Source organism: Lissotriton helveticus, chromosome 8 (genome assembly GCF_964261635.1).
Source record: "Lissotriton helveticus chromosome 8, aLisHel1.1, whole genome shotgun sequence".
Lineage (NCBI taxonomy): Eukaryota > Metazoa > Chordata > Amphibia > Caudata > Salamandridae > Lissotriton > Lissotriton helveticus.
This window is the reverse complement of record NC_136069.1, coordinates 46,899,271-46,915,953: the sequence shown is the minus strand read 5'-3', so window position 1 is coordinate 46,915,953 and position 16,683 is coordinate 46,899,271. Positions and strand designations below refer to the sequence as shown.

The window sequence follows — 16,683 nt, the reverse complement described above, 5'->3', positions numbered from 1 at the left end:
GCCAAAGCCATATGTTTTCAATTAGAATGCGCGCCGCTGCTCGCTCCCGCAAGGTGGATGCCAGCACGAGTGTGCTTGAAAAGGAGCAGACCAATGGCTAAAGGCCCTCCTAGAACAGTGCATGCGCCCCGCCTAGGCGAGACCTAAAAATGAATGTGCAATGACCATACATATAGCAAACAAAATCATACATAACAGTATTATGAGAACCATAAACCAGCCACATACAGAACATGCAAACATTGGAAAATACATTCAATGTAACTTTACCTAGCGACATTAAGACTTGATAAATTTCCTTCATCAGATTTTCATAAAGATCATTCTGCCATTTGTGTAAAAGCTCCCACTCCGTTTGTGAGAAACAGGCAACCATATCCTGGAATGTAAGCAGCATCTACAAGAAAAATAGAAAAATAATTAATGTTTATATCACATTAAAATCTGAATGCAGCCAGGCATGATATAGAACAAAATGCGCTCATGTAATTAATGCTTTTATTTCTCTCGATGGGGGGGTTACACAATTCACAAGCGGTGAATTTGACTCCTCGATGGGTTACTGTAAGAGCTTGAGGAAGGAGTACTGTAAGCTCCCCAATTTGCTTTCTGTGCTTGATAGGCGGATTGAATGTTATTCTGGGTTACATGAGCAGCCACTGAGGGGCATGCAGGCCCAATTTGATAAGCTATGTTTTTTACTGCATGTCAGTTTGTCAATACTGGAATAAGTCTGGGCTATCTGCTTTGAAGCATTTGCATATTTCCCTTTCTTCCGAGGGCTTCCTACCATGCATTTGAGACTTACAAGTATGCAAAGTGCTAGATCCCATAAGCAGGACATCGTACTGATAAACGTGTAATGATTCTTTGCTGGAAAACATCCCAAAATAGTCTGATCAATGCTGGTGCCGGACAGGATGTGATGAAAGTTCTTTTAAGAGGCTGACTAAATAATTGAACAAGCTAAAAATGTACTGCACAGAAGTATAAATCACAGAAACTCGAAGAAAAAGCAGCATTACCCAACACTGACTCTCAACATGTATTATACCAGGATTCAATGCAATAAAGGTTCCGCCTACTGACCTCAGGGCGGGCCTTTAATGCATGAGTTCCATTAGAAAATTAAAAGAAAAGTCAGTATTTTTTTTTTCATACGGCGAAAGGGAGCTCTCCAACTGCAAAATGCTATTTTAACTGCAGCATCAATAAACCTGCCACTACTCCTGCCATTCCGAATTTCTGAAAGAGAACTATGATCTCAGGAATGTCTTTTGGAAGCAGCCTGGAAAATAGAGGGTGAGTTTGAATCTACAAAGATGGCTGAGTGAGTTAAACACTCACTGCTGACAACTCCCGTGTGCTTCTGGCCTTGAGTAGGGTTGCGATCAGGTAGAAATACCAGCCATTCCCCATCATCTATCATCCTCGCTGCATTATATAGCAAATTGAGGAGCCCGGCCTCCCCTACAGAACTCCAACTCGCATTAGTTCTTTTTCTATTCAGATATGTCCAATGTTGACATGAAATGTCGCTCATCCACTCTCCCCCTTGGATTCGTTTGTTGTCTCTCATGAAAGAGGGATGGTTAACTATGGATTTATATTCTGACTTACTTGTGCCAGATAAAGAAAGGTACATTGATTTTGCTGGGCAGGCGGATTGTGTGCACCGGTTTGCAGCGTGCTCCCTCATTGTGTGCTTGGCTGGAGTGGGAAGGGCTCAAATGGGATGAGGGGCGGCCAGGCAGTGTTGGCACTACTACTTCAAGCCAGGTGCATTAAGTGCGTGTATGTAGTAATAAGACGTAGGCGTAGTTGCAAGAAAAAGTAATTTATTAGGTAAAGTCCCAGGCACTTCCCAGTGAGGAGCTGGCTCAACAATAACTGCCTTAACACACTTAAGTAAATGTCAGGTGAGGGATGGGGTGACAGGGAATGCCTATTGGAAGGGGTGGAATATGGTGCGTCACAATATAGTAGGAGATGGTGCCTTAGTTACAACACATCTTCCTCCTTTACTTCTGAGTGAAGAACATAGGAAAAGGAATGAGAATAGATGGTACAAAGGCATTATATTTTTTTGGTTTGACAATAGGTCTACCAAACCTGCCTGTGATAACAGACCGGCCCACAGATTTTCTTGACAGCCTGTTAGACGAGGAATAACTCCTGTGGACAGACCTGAGATTTGACGCTAAGTGATTTGAGGAAGTGTTTTCTTGTACATCAGCATTGCTAACATTATTTACATTTTCTGTCTCATCCAAAATGGTGCCAGGTTCACTCTCGCCAAGGTCTAACCACACATCCTTATTAGTATCACAATAATCAAGAAGTCTTGTAGGATTTGTTCTGCCTGTGCATCTAGCTAACCTATTCATGTGCCAGACCTTTCCATCACCGAGTTTGACACAATTTCGGTAGATTTCACATATTTGTAAAGGGCTTGTAAATTGGATCTCACCATTCCTGGTTTTCTTTTCCAACCGTACCATAACATACTCCCCACATTTGTAGAGCAAACTTTTAGTACCAAGTTTCCTGTCATACCATTCTTTGTAACATTATTGAGTTGAGGTAATTTTCTTCCTAACAGATTCAGGTGACCATTCCACTTGTCTAGATCCTCTCATAAAGACCTGCTGTAGAGGGTGGGCGATGCGGAAAACAGAGCAAGACGCAACAATCCCCGCATCGTGGGCTTTAGAGAGGAATTGAAGGTACAAACATGCCGGAATTTCTACACACTTGGCTACGGAGCACCTTCCCGACAGAAAAGTTCTCCTCTTGTTTCGTCATAGAAAGAGCTCACCGGGCGCTGATGGCCCGACCACCTGTAGGGGCACAACCTAGGCCCGTGATAGCGCGCTTTCTGAACTTCCTGGATAGGGACATGATACTTAAGGAGGCCAGGAAGCTAGGGGAAATTCAACATGAAAACACCCGCATAATGATTTTCCCAGACTACAGTAGGGAAGTACAAAAACAAAGACGCACTTTTGACTCCGTAAAAGCCAAATTGAGAGAACGCAAGATACAATATATGTTGCTTTTGCCCGCAAAACTGAAGGTCCTGTTTTTGGGCAGATCCCACTTCTTCCAGACACCGGAGGAGGCCTGGCAAATTCCCCCCCACCCACCCGGGCAATTGGAAACACAGACACGTGGCACATGGAGTTTGCAACCGGCCCTTGGACTCGCAACGCTCACTTAGACCACGTCAACTGCGAAAGAGTCGCACCCTGGAGGCCACCCTGTATGCCCCGAAGGGCACAGGCAGACGCAGACGACGCACCAGTGGATCACTTGACTACCAGCTCTCAGTGAGCACCCACACGCTCCGTCAACCTCGGACGGCCTCAGACAGACAACGACATTGAAAATGAAGCTGGAACTGAAAGCGGACACTCTTCCTCCAGGGAGGAGGTGGTAGTGGGCCCCTCAGTGCACCCCTTGGTGGCTGAAATACTGGCGATGAAACAAGCAACGTTGGCAGAGGCCGGGGCATCCCAGAATGAACACCGGGCCTGCAGTGTTGACCGTGGTTTGGACTACTGTGCTGGAGCAGGCAAGCTGGACACACACTCCCTCTTCTTTTCATTCTTTCCTGCTTAGTTCGACTCTTTCCCTATTATTTTCTCTTTTTCTTCCTACATTGACATTTGCGGAGGACTGGAGATAACCTGGTGACTGTGTTCCCTGTGGTCCCTCTGGTTTGCGCTCTCGATCTCTAACTTCATATTTTCCTGACTTTGTCTCGATGGTTCTGGGACAGCCGCAGGAGTTTGAACTTGTGGTGTAAGCTGGGTAAGGGAGGGCAATAGACCTCCGCCTGCCCCAAAGTCCACTCCCCGACATATCGCCGGGGATGAGTCAAGAGGAAGGGGGAGGTAGGGTGGGAGAGGGGGTTGCATTTGTTTTATGGTTGGGAAGGTTTTGTTTGTTTTATTTCACGTTTGATTGGCACACTGATCTCAGGACCACACTGGCAGGCATGCATACACTCCGCCCCTGCTAGGGATAAACTCGAAACACACCACTCCATGGCCTCCCTGACTGATCATAGAACCCCGAGGGTGGACTGGTGACTGACCCCAACAAGGTTTTCACGTAGAACGTGAATGGTCTAGGGGAAAAAATTTAAAGAGGACTGTTGATGGCACATATTAAACGGTTGCACCCTGATATAGTCCTCCTCCAGGAGACCCACCTTAAAAGAACGAAGTGTGGGTTTCTTGCAAGAGGAGCCTACAAAGTATTGGCACATGCGGGGTACACAGCGGGCTTCCGGGGGGGTAGCTATTTTGATTTAAAAATCCCCTCCCTTTACAGTGACCCGGACCTGGACGGACCCCAGGGGACTTATGTAGGGGTATCAGGAAAATGGGGGCGACAGAGGGTCACAATAGCCTCGATCTACGCTCCCCCGAAACTCCAGGCCAGGACCCTCTCCGGATTGGCTGATATCCTGTTAGACACACCAGACATGTTACATATCATAGGTGGTGACTTCAATGACGTTATGTCCATCCCGATGGACCGATCAGGGACCCGCGTTGACAGCTCCCATGGCCAGGGTTATGACTACACTGGGCCTGACAGACGTGTGGCGACGGCTGCACCCGGATACCAGAAGCTATTCATATTACTCAGGGGCCCATAGAGTACATTCAAGGCTGGACTATGTCTTCCTCCCCTGACATGCACTTGGGGCTGATGATGAAGCCGAGTGTCTAGCAAGGGGAATTTCGGACCACTCGCCCCTTTTGGCCTTTTGGTTCGGTTGGGTTTGAAGCCTCGAGCCAGTAGTGGAGGTTGGAGACTGACGGCATGGGATCTGCAGAATAGTGAGATAATGCAGGGCCTTAGGGCTGACACGAAAGTGTACTTTGCAGAAAATGTAAGCTCAGTGCAGTCGGGTGTTATCGTGTGGGAGGCATACAAAACAGTGCTCCGAGACCGGGCCCAAAATCGGATATCCTGGGGGAAGCAGAAAGCGCAAGAGGAACTTAATACCCTGGAAACCCAAATACTAGACCTAGAACGGCAGTATCTGTCGGGAAGGGACCCACAGGTGCTTCGGCGCCTGACTGATATCCAACAGCAGTATAAAGCCTTAGCAACTGACGAAGCCAAAGCACAGGCACTAGCAACCCTACGCAGATTATATGACGTTGGGGACAAGTCCCGAAGGCTATTGGCATGGCTAAGCCATAAGGAAAGGGACGCCAGGTGGATAGAAGGTGTGGTCGATGGACAGGGACAGCTACAGAGGGGGGATGCCCAGATTATTCAGACATTTGCTTCCTACTTTTGGGAATTCTATAAAGCCAGGGACTTAGGTGAGTCAGAAGAGATCATGGCTTACTTGTCTACTATTCAAACCTCGATCTTAACGGAGGAGGACAAGGAGACCCTTGAAACCGACATAACAACCACTGAAATTAGAGAGGCAGTAACCAGAGTTCGACCAGGGAAGTCCCCAGGTCCAGCTCAATTTTTTAAAAAAGGTGCTGATTTGTTGACGCCCCGCCTATTAGCGCTCTTTAAGGACACAGTCCAAGAGGGAATCCTCCCACTTGACCTACGGATGGCCATGATCGTACCGATATATAAAACAAGGCAGGCCCCCCGAGGACTGCGCATCTGATAGACCAATCTCCCTCCTGAATGTGGAGGCTAAGCTATTGGCGATGATTTTGGCCCTCCGCCTGCGCCAGGTGATTTCAGGCCTGATACACCAGGACCGGAAGGCAAAATGTAATAAGGACCCATAACTGGCTTATGGAGGTGAAGGGGTGGGAGGATACACATATGTTCCTCTCTCTTGACACTGAAAAAGCGTTCGATGCTGTGCACTGGCCCTTTCTGGAGGCGGCTCTGATCAAGTTCGACATTGGCCCTAACTTTAGGAAATGGGTGGTACTTCTATATGCAGACCCCCAGAGCCCGGGTTAAGGTGAACGGGATCCTATCTGAAGACTTTCCTATTAGGAAGGGGACCCGGCAGGGATGCCCCCTGTCTCCACTGCTATTCACCCTCATCACTGAAATAGTAGCCTGTGAGGTCCGGCAGGCAGAGGAGATACGGGGTTTCAGATATTGCACACCGACACGCAGGAAGAAAAAATCTCGCTATACGCAGATGATATTCTGATATATGTAGCGCAACCAGCCACTACAGACCCCACACTGTTCAAGCTCCTGGGTAGGTATGGCTCCTACTCGGGGTACACGATAAACACGACAGGAAGAAGAGGGGCCCCCTCTGCCTGGCGCCCAGGCGGGGTTCACATACCTGGGGATCTACCTGACTACAGACAGACACATATCCTATCAAAAAAACAAGTGATTGTGAATTTTGCGGACGATGCCCTTAGATGGAAGACCCTTCCCCTCACGATATTACGCCGAGCCGCAATGTGTACGTTGATTACGTTGCCTCATTTTTTGTATGCCCTACAAAATGAATACTTCCCCCTCCCCAGACAGAGGTTCAAGGTGATAATTGCGGAAATGCGCTCTCTGCTGTGGTTGGGGAAACAACAGAGAATAGACCTGGACACGCTCCAGAGAAATCAGTATAATGGAGGGATCTCCTTACCAGATGTGGAGGCATATTATTGGGCTGAACACCTGGCGCTGATAAATGAATGGCTCCACGCGTAGGCGGATCACCCGACGTATAGGCTGGAAAGGGATACCATGGCACACCGCACCCGTTTACACTATTTGTATGGGGTGCCGGAAAGAGGCGGTTCCTCCCGGCCACGCAGATAACCATAGAGGTCTGGGAAAGGGCAACGAAGATGATGGGGTACACATAAACCAACAACACAGACACCGATATGGACCTGCCCATGGCTGAGGGAGCTCCACAAACTCAGGGATTTTAGAGGATGGGATGATATCGGGATCTCCACGTTGGGGGACCTGGTGGCAAAAGGGGAGCTTAAACCCTATGGGACACTGGCGGCCGAGTATGGACTACGTCCCGCTCAGTTCCTCAAATATGTGCAACTGCGCCATGCCTGGAGGGCTAAGGCGGCGCTCTCCTCTCCCTTGCCAGAATATGCCCCGTTGGAGGGTCACCTGCTGCAAGAACAGACACCCTGACATATAAGACCCTGAATAATAACACACCAGCTAGATTGGGGAAACTGAGAGCAACCTGGGAACAGGACGTGGGCGAGATGGACACAATACACTGGGAAGCAGCCCTGATGCACCACAGAGAAGTCGCAATTAAATCCAGACTACGACTCATTCAATATAAGATACTACACAGGGTATATTATGATAGGGTTAGGCTACATCACATGGGTCGAGCCAGTGACTCCTGTTGTCTCCGATGTGGACACCCGCAGGGGGCCTTCTATTATATTATCTGGGACTGCCCCATTATCCACACTTATTGGGCACAAATACTGGGAGAGTGGAGTAATGTGTTAGAGGCAACGCTTTCTTTGGAACCAAAATTTGTTTTACTAGTGATAACTACTGATGTAGATTTGAGCCGCCCGCACCTGATCTTTGCGATGCTAGCCCTGGTTGGTGGCGAAAAGAGACGTGGCACGAGCGTGGGGAGCACCGTCACCTCCCCAATTGGGGGAATGGAGGAGGGGGATGGATATGTATATGGCGGCGGAAAGGGTCACCTACAATTTTCTTGAACCCTGTTTACTGCCTGATGTTCCCAAGTGTTCTTTTTTTCATATATATTTTTTTTCTCCTGGTTACATTCTGAGTTATGTTTAACCTTACATTCAGCTTTCTCGTTTCTGTTATCCCAAGACTTACTAAGTAGTTTTGCTTCATTTGGTTCATCAAGAACTGCCTTAGCACATCTCCCTATAAGCTTGGCTTTTTTGACCAAAGTTACCACTTCCTTCAACGGGGATTCACCATTAACCCACAATTTGTCCTGTATGTTTGGATTGCTAGTGTGCATAATTATTTTTTCTCGCGTAAATTCTTCTTGTAAAACCCCAAATTTGCATGTTAAAGCTAGCCCTCTTAGTGCAGAGAAATACTCATCTACACATTCATTTTTGCCCCGTTTACATTGGAAGAATTTATATCTATCCACAGCGACACATACAATAGGATTAAAATGTGCATCCAGGTCTTCCAATGCGTGGGAAAACACATCATCTCATTCTCTAGGTTTCTTCTCTATCTGATTATAAGTTTTGAGACCACCAGGACCTAAGCAATACAACAAAACCTTTTTTTCTTGTCTGGCGTGAAATCATCTTCATCAAATGTTTCTAAATAATTATAAAAATATTCTTTCCACTCTTTCCAAGGCAAGCATGGTTAGCCCTTGCCTGCCAAAAATGGCTGTGGGTTTGTTAAGTTCATCAGATTCAAAGCACACATGCTTATACACCTGGCGTCAGCTAACTTCGCAATTAGTGTTTTACTATAAACCACTCTGTGGTTACAATGGCTGTAAATTGTCTATGTTTCGTATACCTCTGTAAAACAAAACACCAATATAAGTACAATATATCCTCAGAATATTTAGGCAGAGTATTTCACTAAAGTTAGCACAAAGAATAAATGCTCTCGAAATCCATTTCCTTTTTTTTTGGTCGTTGTTGGAGAATTTGAAAAAGAAGAAAGGAGGTGAAGAAAAGATTAAAGTAAGGTAGCTATGTAATGAATGATTAACTGTAGTAGAACCACCAGATTTAAAAATAAAATAAAGTCACTGCATGAATTCTCTGTAAATATCAGGATTTTAGGCTATTCTACGAAAGTCTTTCTCCTTACAGTTAAGGTGTTTGCTGCCCGCTGCTGTTGTCCCGATCAGACTCTGGAACTAACAAAGTGAAGAATGTCCGCACAGTCAGTATCCTTAGGTAGTGCATGTGCGTGCATCCACGTTCTGTTCCTCGCGCACGTTCCGTTCTTCACACGGGCGCGATCTCCTCAAACATCCGATGAAGTTTCCACATCATAGATGGCTGCCATACGTATGGCACGTCTTTTCTTTCAACAGCTTGTTGGGCACGATACTCAGCGTACAGATGCGTCTTCTCAATGACGTACATTAGCAAACAGCATCACAATCTTCCGTCCTTCCAACTGGCAACATTACTCGTGCTCCCGAGTGCCGCTTGATGAACCTTCGCTATGTGAGCCGGCTCAAATCGCTTGTCAGCAGTGCTACACTGCAGGGCTTAGTGGTGAAGTTCCTGTCTTCTTTTATTTAAGTTTTCTTCTTCACTCAGACTGTGTTCTAGGTAAGATTTTGCACCTGACGTGGGTCGGTTACTTCGTAAGGTGACTGGGGACTTTGTAGTAATAAGACGTAGGAGTAGTTGCAAGAAAAAGTAACTTATTAGTAAAGCCCCAGGCATGTCATAGTGAGGTGCTGGCTCAACAGTAACTGCCTTAACACACATAAGTAACTGTCAGGTGTGAAATGTGGGGATGGGGTGACAGGGAATTCCAACAGGAAGGGGTGGGATGTGGTGCGTCACAATACAGCAGGGGATGGTGTCACACTCCATCATGATACAGCAGTGCATGATGGAGGAAGGTTGCGCTTCTTGTTTAGAGATCAGATCTCGCAAGATTAGATTTGGTCTCTAAGCAACAGTATACAATCAGAAAGAACCCCTGCTTGAGTAGGGTGTCAGTTCTTGCATAATGGAAGCTAAAAATGTTCCAGAAAAATGCCACCTTTTGGAGCCTCCAGAAGATAAATAGGTGATCCAAGTCTCCAGGAATAAGTTGGCTGCATTTATTAAACAAGCTGTGTATTCTGCCCTTAATGAGCCTCAAACAAAGAGACAGGGGATGGACTCTGATGATGAACAGGACTCAGCTCCCAAGAACAAAATATGTGCAGGATATTTCTCTACAAGAGATGCTAGCTCATATTAGATGGATCATTTTTCTTAAGGATAGGCTTTATTATAACACCTTTCCAACTATCCTGAAAAATTCCTGTTTCAGTTGTTGAAATAAACACCCTTGAAAAAAAAACTAGCCACCAGTCGGGGTTTGTTTTATAATAATTGCCGGTTAATTGTCAGGACTTGCCGCCCTTGTCAAGTGCACAATCAACAGTAGGGTAGGGAGTCCCTTCCGCGAGTGGGCTCGGGCCACATGGGTGGCTGTGATTTGGGGGAGGACAGGGGGTTCTACGTTTGTTCACAAATCCCAGCTCTACCCTTCTCAAGACTAAGGTCAAAAATGATAGACAGTATGAAAGATGGGGGAAGGTTAAAGAGATTTATTTATTCTACTATAGTCCAGTATGTATAGGTACTTTTCATCATTAAAGAAGTTCAAATAGTTTCTTCCAACACAATGGTTCCAAGTACACTTCTACCAAAAGAAGGAGGAAAGCAAGATCTACTGCAGCATTTAGGAGACATATTGGTGTTGGCATGGATTGTTAGCCAAGGTTTATAGCAGCATATCTGAAAATAATGTTTTTTTAAAAAAAGGTGCTATGACGTAGCCCTCGTGTCATTTTGCAGACAGACACAAACATGGATGCTTGTGCCCACAAATAAGGTAAGCATTTTTTTCCTTTTCATTTATCAAACCCTGATGGAATACAGGCCTCAAGAAATCTACTTGCCAACTCACAATGGCGAGTCAGAGTTGATCCGATCCAGCTATTTCTAGGACCTACTGGCCCCGTCTGGCAAGGTGGTAAAGAACAGGTGTTCTGTTCATTCGGAAAGTGAATTAGCAATAAAGAAAACTTTATATCTTCTTTGCATCTAGTCACATTTGCTATGGGTCTAAAGTCAGAGGTCAAATGTCAAGCTATTTCTTCTGGAAAATCGCTGCTTATTTTCATCCTGGAGATTAGGGTTTACCTTTCTTTCTCTGATTGGAAAGTTAGAGGACTTTGCAAAGCAAACTTTCTGACAAGAGTGCTGAGCAAACAACATTTAAATAGCTTGTAAATGAACAGAACAAACATTTCAAAATAGATTTCAGTAGTTTGGAGAGCACTTGTTTGTAACTCTCAAGTGAGACGCAAGAAAAGATTTAAATTTGATCAAAACCAATCAGAATACTTTACTTAGTAATGTGCAATGGATAAATATTTGCTGAAACCTGATTTTGGCACATTATTGTTTGTAACTATATACTTTTATAAGTAATAATGCATGTCTGTGGAAAGGTTTGTGGCCATTTCAATTGAAAATGTTTGTCTGTAAATGATAGTGTGCTACCACATCATGCTTCAGTGACATACATATTGAAAGAAAGTTTTTAAGTACGAACTGAAAAACACTCCTGCCCTTCCCCCTCCCCCGCCCTGATGACATTTCTTAAAGTGAACTAAGATGCAAGTCGGGTTATTTGTACCGTATATGTGGGCTATATTTTTGTTATAAACGGAGCAAAATTTTAGCCTATAAAACAAGTTTTTTGTACAGCTGACATGCTGTACTTTCTAATTTGAAGGTGGTCTTGTATGTGGTAATGAAGTAAAATATTTGCACATGAACACAAGACGAGCTGAGTTTAGGGGTCAAGCGCATTACAATTAGGTCAAGGAGATTGCTCAAGTCACTAGACCTGCAGGTCGGGTAACATTGTTCAAGGCCTGGAATAATAAATAAAAGTTGTGCCAAATACACTTACTTTATATAGCGCTAATGCAATTTTTTTGATATAGCACTAATGTGCCTTTAAACAAACAGGGGTGCGAGTTGGCAGTGTGCAGTGCCACAGCACAGATACAGCTCACGGGGCACCCCAAACTGTACTTTTTGGCCTCTGAGAAAATGTGTCAGTACCCATGCCTTACAGGCTTGACTTGGGTCAATCTCAGATAAAAAGTTTGGTTCTGTCATTATTGATTCAGCAATGAAGTAACTGTTCTTAAATACACTTTTTTCTGCATTACATTATTTGTCTGTCCAAATGTTATGCTTGGTACATCCTCAATATGGTAAGGACGAGGAGGATGGCTAATTACATAATTACTTACCAATAATTTTCATTACCCTGAATCATAGTCCTCCTGGCCCCAGTTCGAATCCCTCCCATTTTTGCACCCTTAAGTGAATATTTACTTGTTTCTGAAGAACACCGGTAAATAATGATTTAATGTATACATGTTTTAAGTCTCTGCAAATGCTGATATGCATGATATGCAGCCAGAACTCAAAATAAAATTCTATTTACATTTATAACACAAACTTTCTATCCTTGTGTGCTTTCATTATCAGTCAAGAGTTATTTAGGTTTACTGTTTTAAGCAGGTACTGATGATGGAACATGGGTTCAAGAAAAAGAAACTTGCTCGGAGCAATCCTACATTAACTTTTTATTAACCGTTAAAACTGTAGATGAGACTAAACTAATATACACCAGACACCGATACATGGGGAGGAAGATTTACGCATGCTTAATTAATGAACAGTAAAATGCAACGCGACTTAATCCCGCTTTAATTTGTAAAAACGCTTTGCGCATGTCTGAACCAGAATTACGTAGAGATAACATGACTAACTCGCTTTGAGAGGGAAAAATCTCACGCATGCGCAAGAAGGACTAACATGTGGTCTTGAGGAACCACATGCCCGGCATCTGCTTGCTTGAATTTAAAAGAAAGCTGCTGTTAACGCTTTTGCCCAGAAAAATAATAATAACATGGGATAGAGTAAAAGTGGGGGGTGAACAGTGAGAATTACATGATTAAATAAAATAACATCTGTTTATGATTTTTTTTATTAATAGTGTGTATTTGGGCCTGTTACGTCTATGACAAAAGGAGAAAATGGTGCTGGGTGACAATGAGTCGCGTATGTTCAGTGGATTCATAATGTGACCTGATGACCGGATAGCTGAACAGCTGCCTGATACCAAGGACAGAAGACTTGGGAAAGTGAAGATGTGTATCCCTCGTCTGTGAAGCCTGTATTGTATTATAAAAATGGCAACAATATGTGTATAGGAATGAAAATTATAAATAAGCTAAAGGGGAAGGGTTTGTGAGACAATAGTACCTTAATAAAAATGAATAGGTCAGCATAGCCCTGCCCAATCATATTCTGTATTTTACTAATATTTGCAACTATTGAGGATGGGACATGTAGAAATAAAGACTATAACTAGAGTGACTTAGAGGTTGGAAAGAAGCAGCATCGAGAGAGCATCAATATCATCATCGAGAGAGAGAGAGAGAGAGAGGCGAGAGCTGCTGCTGCTGGGTCAAGAGAGCAAGAGGAGAGAGCAGTCTGGGAAGATTCAGATCCAAATGACAGCCTGATTGGATTTGAAGATTGCGGAAGAACATCATGGAGGGACAGAGTGTAAGAGAGGGATACGCCGTGGTACGTCAGGTTTTGTAGAGAAGTCTGGTAAGTATCGGCCCTGTCCTGATCCTGTCCTATAGCCTTTGTCTCCTAGTTCTAATTCAGTGGACCACCCCTAGTCCTTTAGCAGAGGGGTGGTTTTCAGTATTTCTAATAGGTAAATATTATTCTTTCCCAAAATAATTTGCATATTTTTGCAAACGCAACTTTGATTTGTATATTTTGTCTCTTCATCTATCCACTCTTATGCGTTGGTTTTGTTGAATCAGTTTGCGTCACTGGTTGTATTTGCCGAATTAATTTTTTTTTCTCCCATGTGAAGAATGATGGCGTTTGCACTGTGAATCTGAATTAATGAGCGTTCAAATTACGACTGAAATCTTAGATAAAACTTATGAATCTTACCCAAAGTCTGTGGTTATTTCACTGATATCTACAAATTGGTTAAGTAACTCTTAATATCACCATCAACTAACTCAACTAATTGCCATCGACCAGAGGAAAGAGTGTTGATCTGTGAAAGATTAGTTGGGCATTAAATATTTTTCAAAATTTGTTTGAGATTACAGAAAGCTAACTAATTAAAATGTAAGTGAATTATAAAACGTGACCCCCAGTGGTTTTGCCAGAGAGTGTGGATGAACATTTTGCTAAATGTGTATGGGCCCGATTGAATGTTTGTGAAATATCTATTCCTTGTTTTCCGCTGGATCACTGATAACGGGTCAAATACCATATTTGAGTGATTTTTTTCTCATTTTGTACTGGCTGGGGCAATAAAATACTGGTCATGTCGGTAAAGCCGGCCTGGAGCTGTAGCCACCACAAAGATGTTAATGTTAATAATGACTTGTAAAACGCACGTACAGCGGGTGGTTTCATGGCGATGTGAAAGGCTCTGTAAGCTACCAGTGGAAACATTAATTATAGGTTTGTGCAAATACCCACGTTTTAAGGGACTACCTGAATTGCAAAAGGTCAGTACAGGACCGGATCTCCAACGGGAAGGCATTCTGAGACCAATCTGCGGCCTCCCTGACGTACCCGTTTGAATGCAGGGATGGTGAGGAGTGAGAGGTGAGCAGAGTGTAGGTTACGAGAGGGAGTGGCAATGAGTATCAGGCTGTTAATTAAATTGGGATTATTGTCATGCAGGGATTCGAAGATAAGGCAGCCCACCTTAAAAGCGCAGCGTTGAGGAATAGGGAGCCAATGCAATTTCCACAGCAGAGGGGTTGCTGGCTGCCATCTAGGTTGACGAAGAATCATTCTGGCTGACTGATGTTGGGCCATCTGCAGCCGTTTGAGCAAGTGGAGTTGCATGCCCAAGTACACAGAATTAGCACAGTCCAAGTGCGACAGGACGGTGGCTACTACAACTTGGATCAAAGCTTCCTGTGTGAAAAAGGGTGTATCTTCTTAAACTTCCGCAGTTGGAAGAAGCATTTATAAATGACGGAACCAACCTGAGTATTCAGTGACATGTCACTGTTGAGGGGGACTCCTAGATGTATCAGCCTTCCATCCTTCGAGGGTAGGTAGAGTGAGTGCCCTTGCCCTCAGTGACAGCAGCTGCTGAAGGCAGAGTCTTTGCAAGAGTGTGGCACTGTGTTATATTCAAGGTATTAGTACTAGCATGTTACATCTGTGGTTTGGTCAATCTGCCTGTGCAGCCATAGTGGCTGCACAGGCAGATTGACCAAACCACAGATGTAACATGCTAGTACTAATACATAGAATATAACAGACTGGATGCTGTGAGAGCGAGGTAAAGCAGCCACACTTACAACATGGAGTGTGCCACAGGGCACAGCAGGGGGCGCCCCTTAGATACAGGAAATATTACAATACAACTCTAGATATCACCCAGCCACCGTCTCCCTCACACATGCACATATTCTGTATAAATATTACTCACGTTTTCAGCTCCCCGGTAGGACATTTTCCTTCCAACTCTGGTTTGCAACTTCACAGGTTAAAAATGGATTTTGAAGGGCAAATGGGTATGCAGGAGACGAATAACACGGATGTCCAGAGCCCGAGATTAAATAAATGAAATTTAGACTCTAAACCCGGCGCCAATGTGTTCTTTTTAAGACGTTAACAGGACTTCGATGGAAACCTGCCTGTGTACACAAATGACATCCGATGATGCGCATGCGCGAGGCAGTTATGTAGTAAAGAGCATGCGCAGTAGAGAAACACCACTCTACGGCGCATGCTCAGTGCACACTATTGGTCTCAGACATGCGCACTGGAGAAACACTGCTCTCCATTGTCTGACCATCATGGCTGGGAGAGAGCTATGTAAACAAATGCTGTTTTTGGAGGCTTTTGAAGCGATTACTTGCCCCGGAGGCATACATGCCAACAGACCCGATTCAGGCGGGAGACTACCGATTTTAAGAGCCAGAAATGGCTTTATTTTAGCAGTCTCCCGCCTGAAATTGCATTTTCTACAACAGAAGTCAATGGGGAATTTTCATTCTCCCGATTTTTTCTTTTAAATCTCCCACTTCCTGGTCCTTAAATGTTGGCATGTATGCCCGGAGGCACGAGAGCGCTTAATCCGAGCGCCATATGCATTCCTTAGCTAAAATGACTGTCCTATGTGTCCTCGTGGTTTTATAAGTTTTATACATCTGGCATCTCACAAACATCATAAAAGACATCAGTCACAAAAACATCACAAGAAGTGAATGTGCATTTGTGCACACCTGTGTGTGCATGTTTTAGCACATTTAAAGCACCAGAGCTGTAGGCTTTGCCAAAGCATATTTGGATTTTGGAGTGAACAAGCACCCTACAGAGTTTATGGTTGTCAAAAGAACTGGCAGGCATAGTAGGGATGTATACCTAAGAGGGCCTGCCTCTATAAGGTCCGTTGTTTCTTGTTTTTTTTCTCAGGTAATTCCCTTACCCCTAAATTTTATTTTTGCATTTTGTTGCGGTTATGTTAATTTGGCAGTTGTACCGCTTATGTGCAGCTATGAAACGTTAGACTGCACAGCACTAGCTAAATGTATCACATATTTGTAGATCACAATACTCCATACTATTCAATTCCATAAGCAATCTGGACTGATTTTGGTGCATGCCAGGGAGTCCTCACTGGAGTTAGAGGTAGACCATATTGAAAAAGTACCAACAGTTGTGGCAGACCCTTTTTCCAACTGTCCAGAATTTCCTTGTGTAGCCTCATTCCCAGCTTGGGTACCCACCAATGACAAAGCCACACACAGAGCTTGGTATTACACCTATTTATTCATCTGCGTGTATTTACTTCCCTACGCTCCAAAACCTACGTCACAGTTCTACGGAGTCCATCGGTAGCCAGAAGGGATCCTCATTGCTAACTCATACAAGACTATAT

General features: G+C 44.3%; 1 protein-coding gene across 1 annotated transcript in view; it reads right to left on the bottom strand.

The window, feature by feature from the left end:
• Window positions 1–15,449, bottom strand: part of LOC144773706 (uncharacterized) — a 189,745-nt gene extending 174,296 nt beyond the window's left edge. The window contains exons 1-2 of the mRNA XM_078658851.1: window positions 15,229–15,449; window positions 271–397 (exon numbers count right to left, since the gene is read on the bottom strand). Of these exons, the coding sequence (XP_078514977.1) occupies window positions 271–397; window positions 15,229–15,252 (151 nt within the window). The 5' untranslated portion in view covers window positions 15,253–15,449. The remainder of the gene's footprint in view (window positions 1–270; window positions 398–15,228) is intronic.
• Between the last annotated feature and the right edge of the window lie 1,234 nt (window positions 15,450–16,683).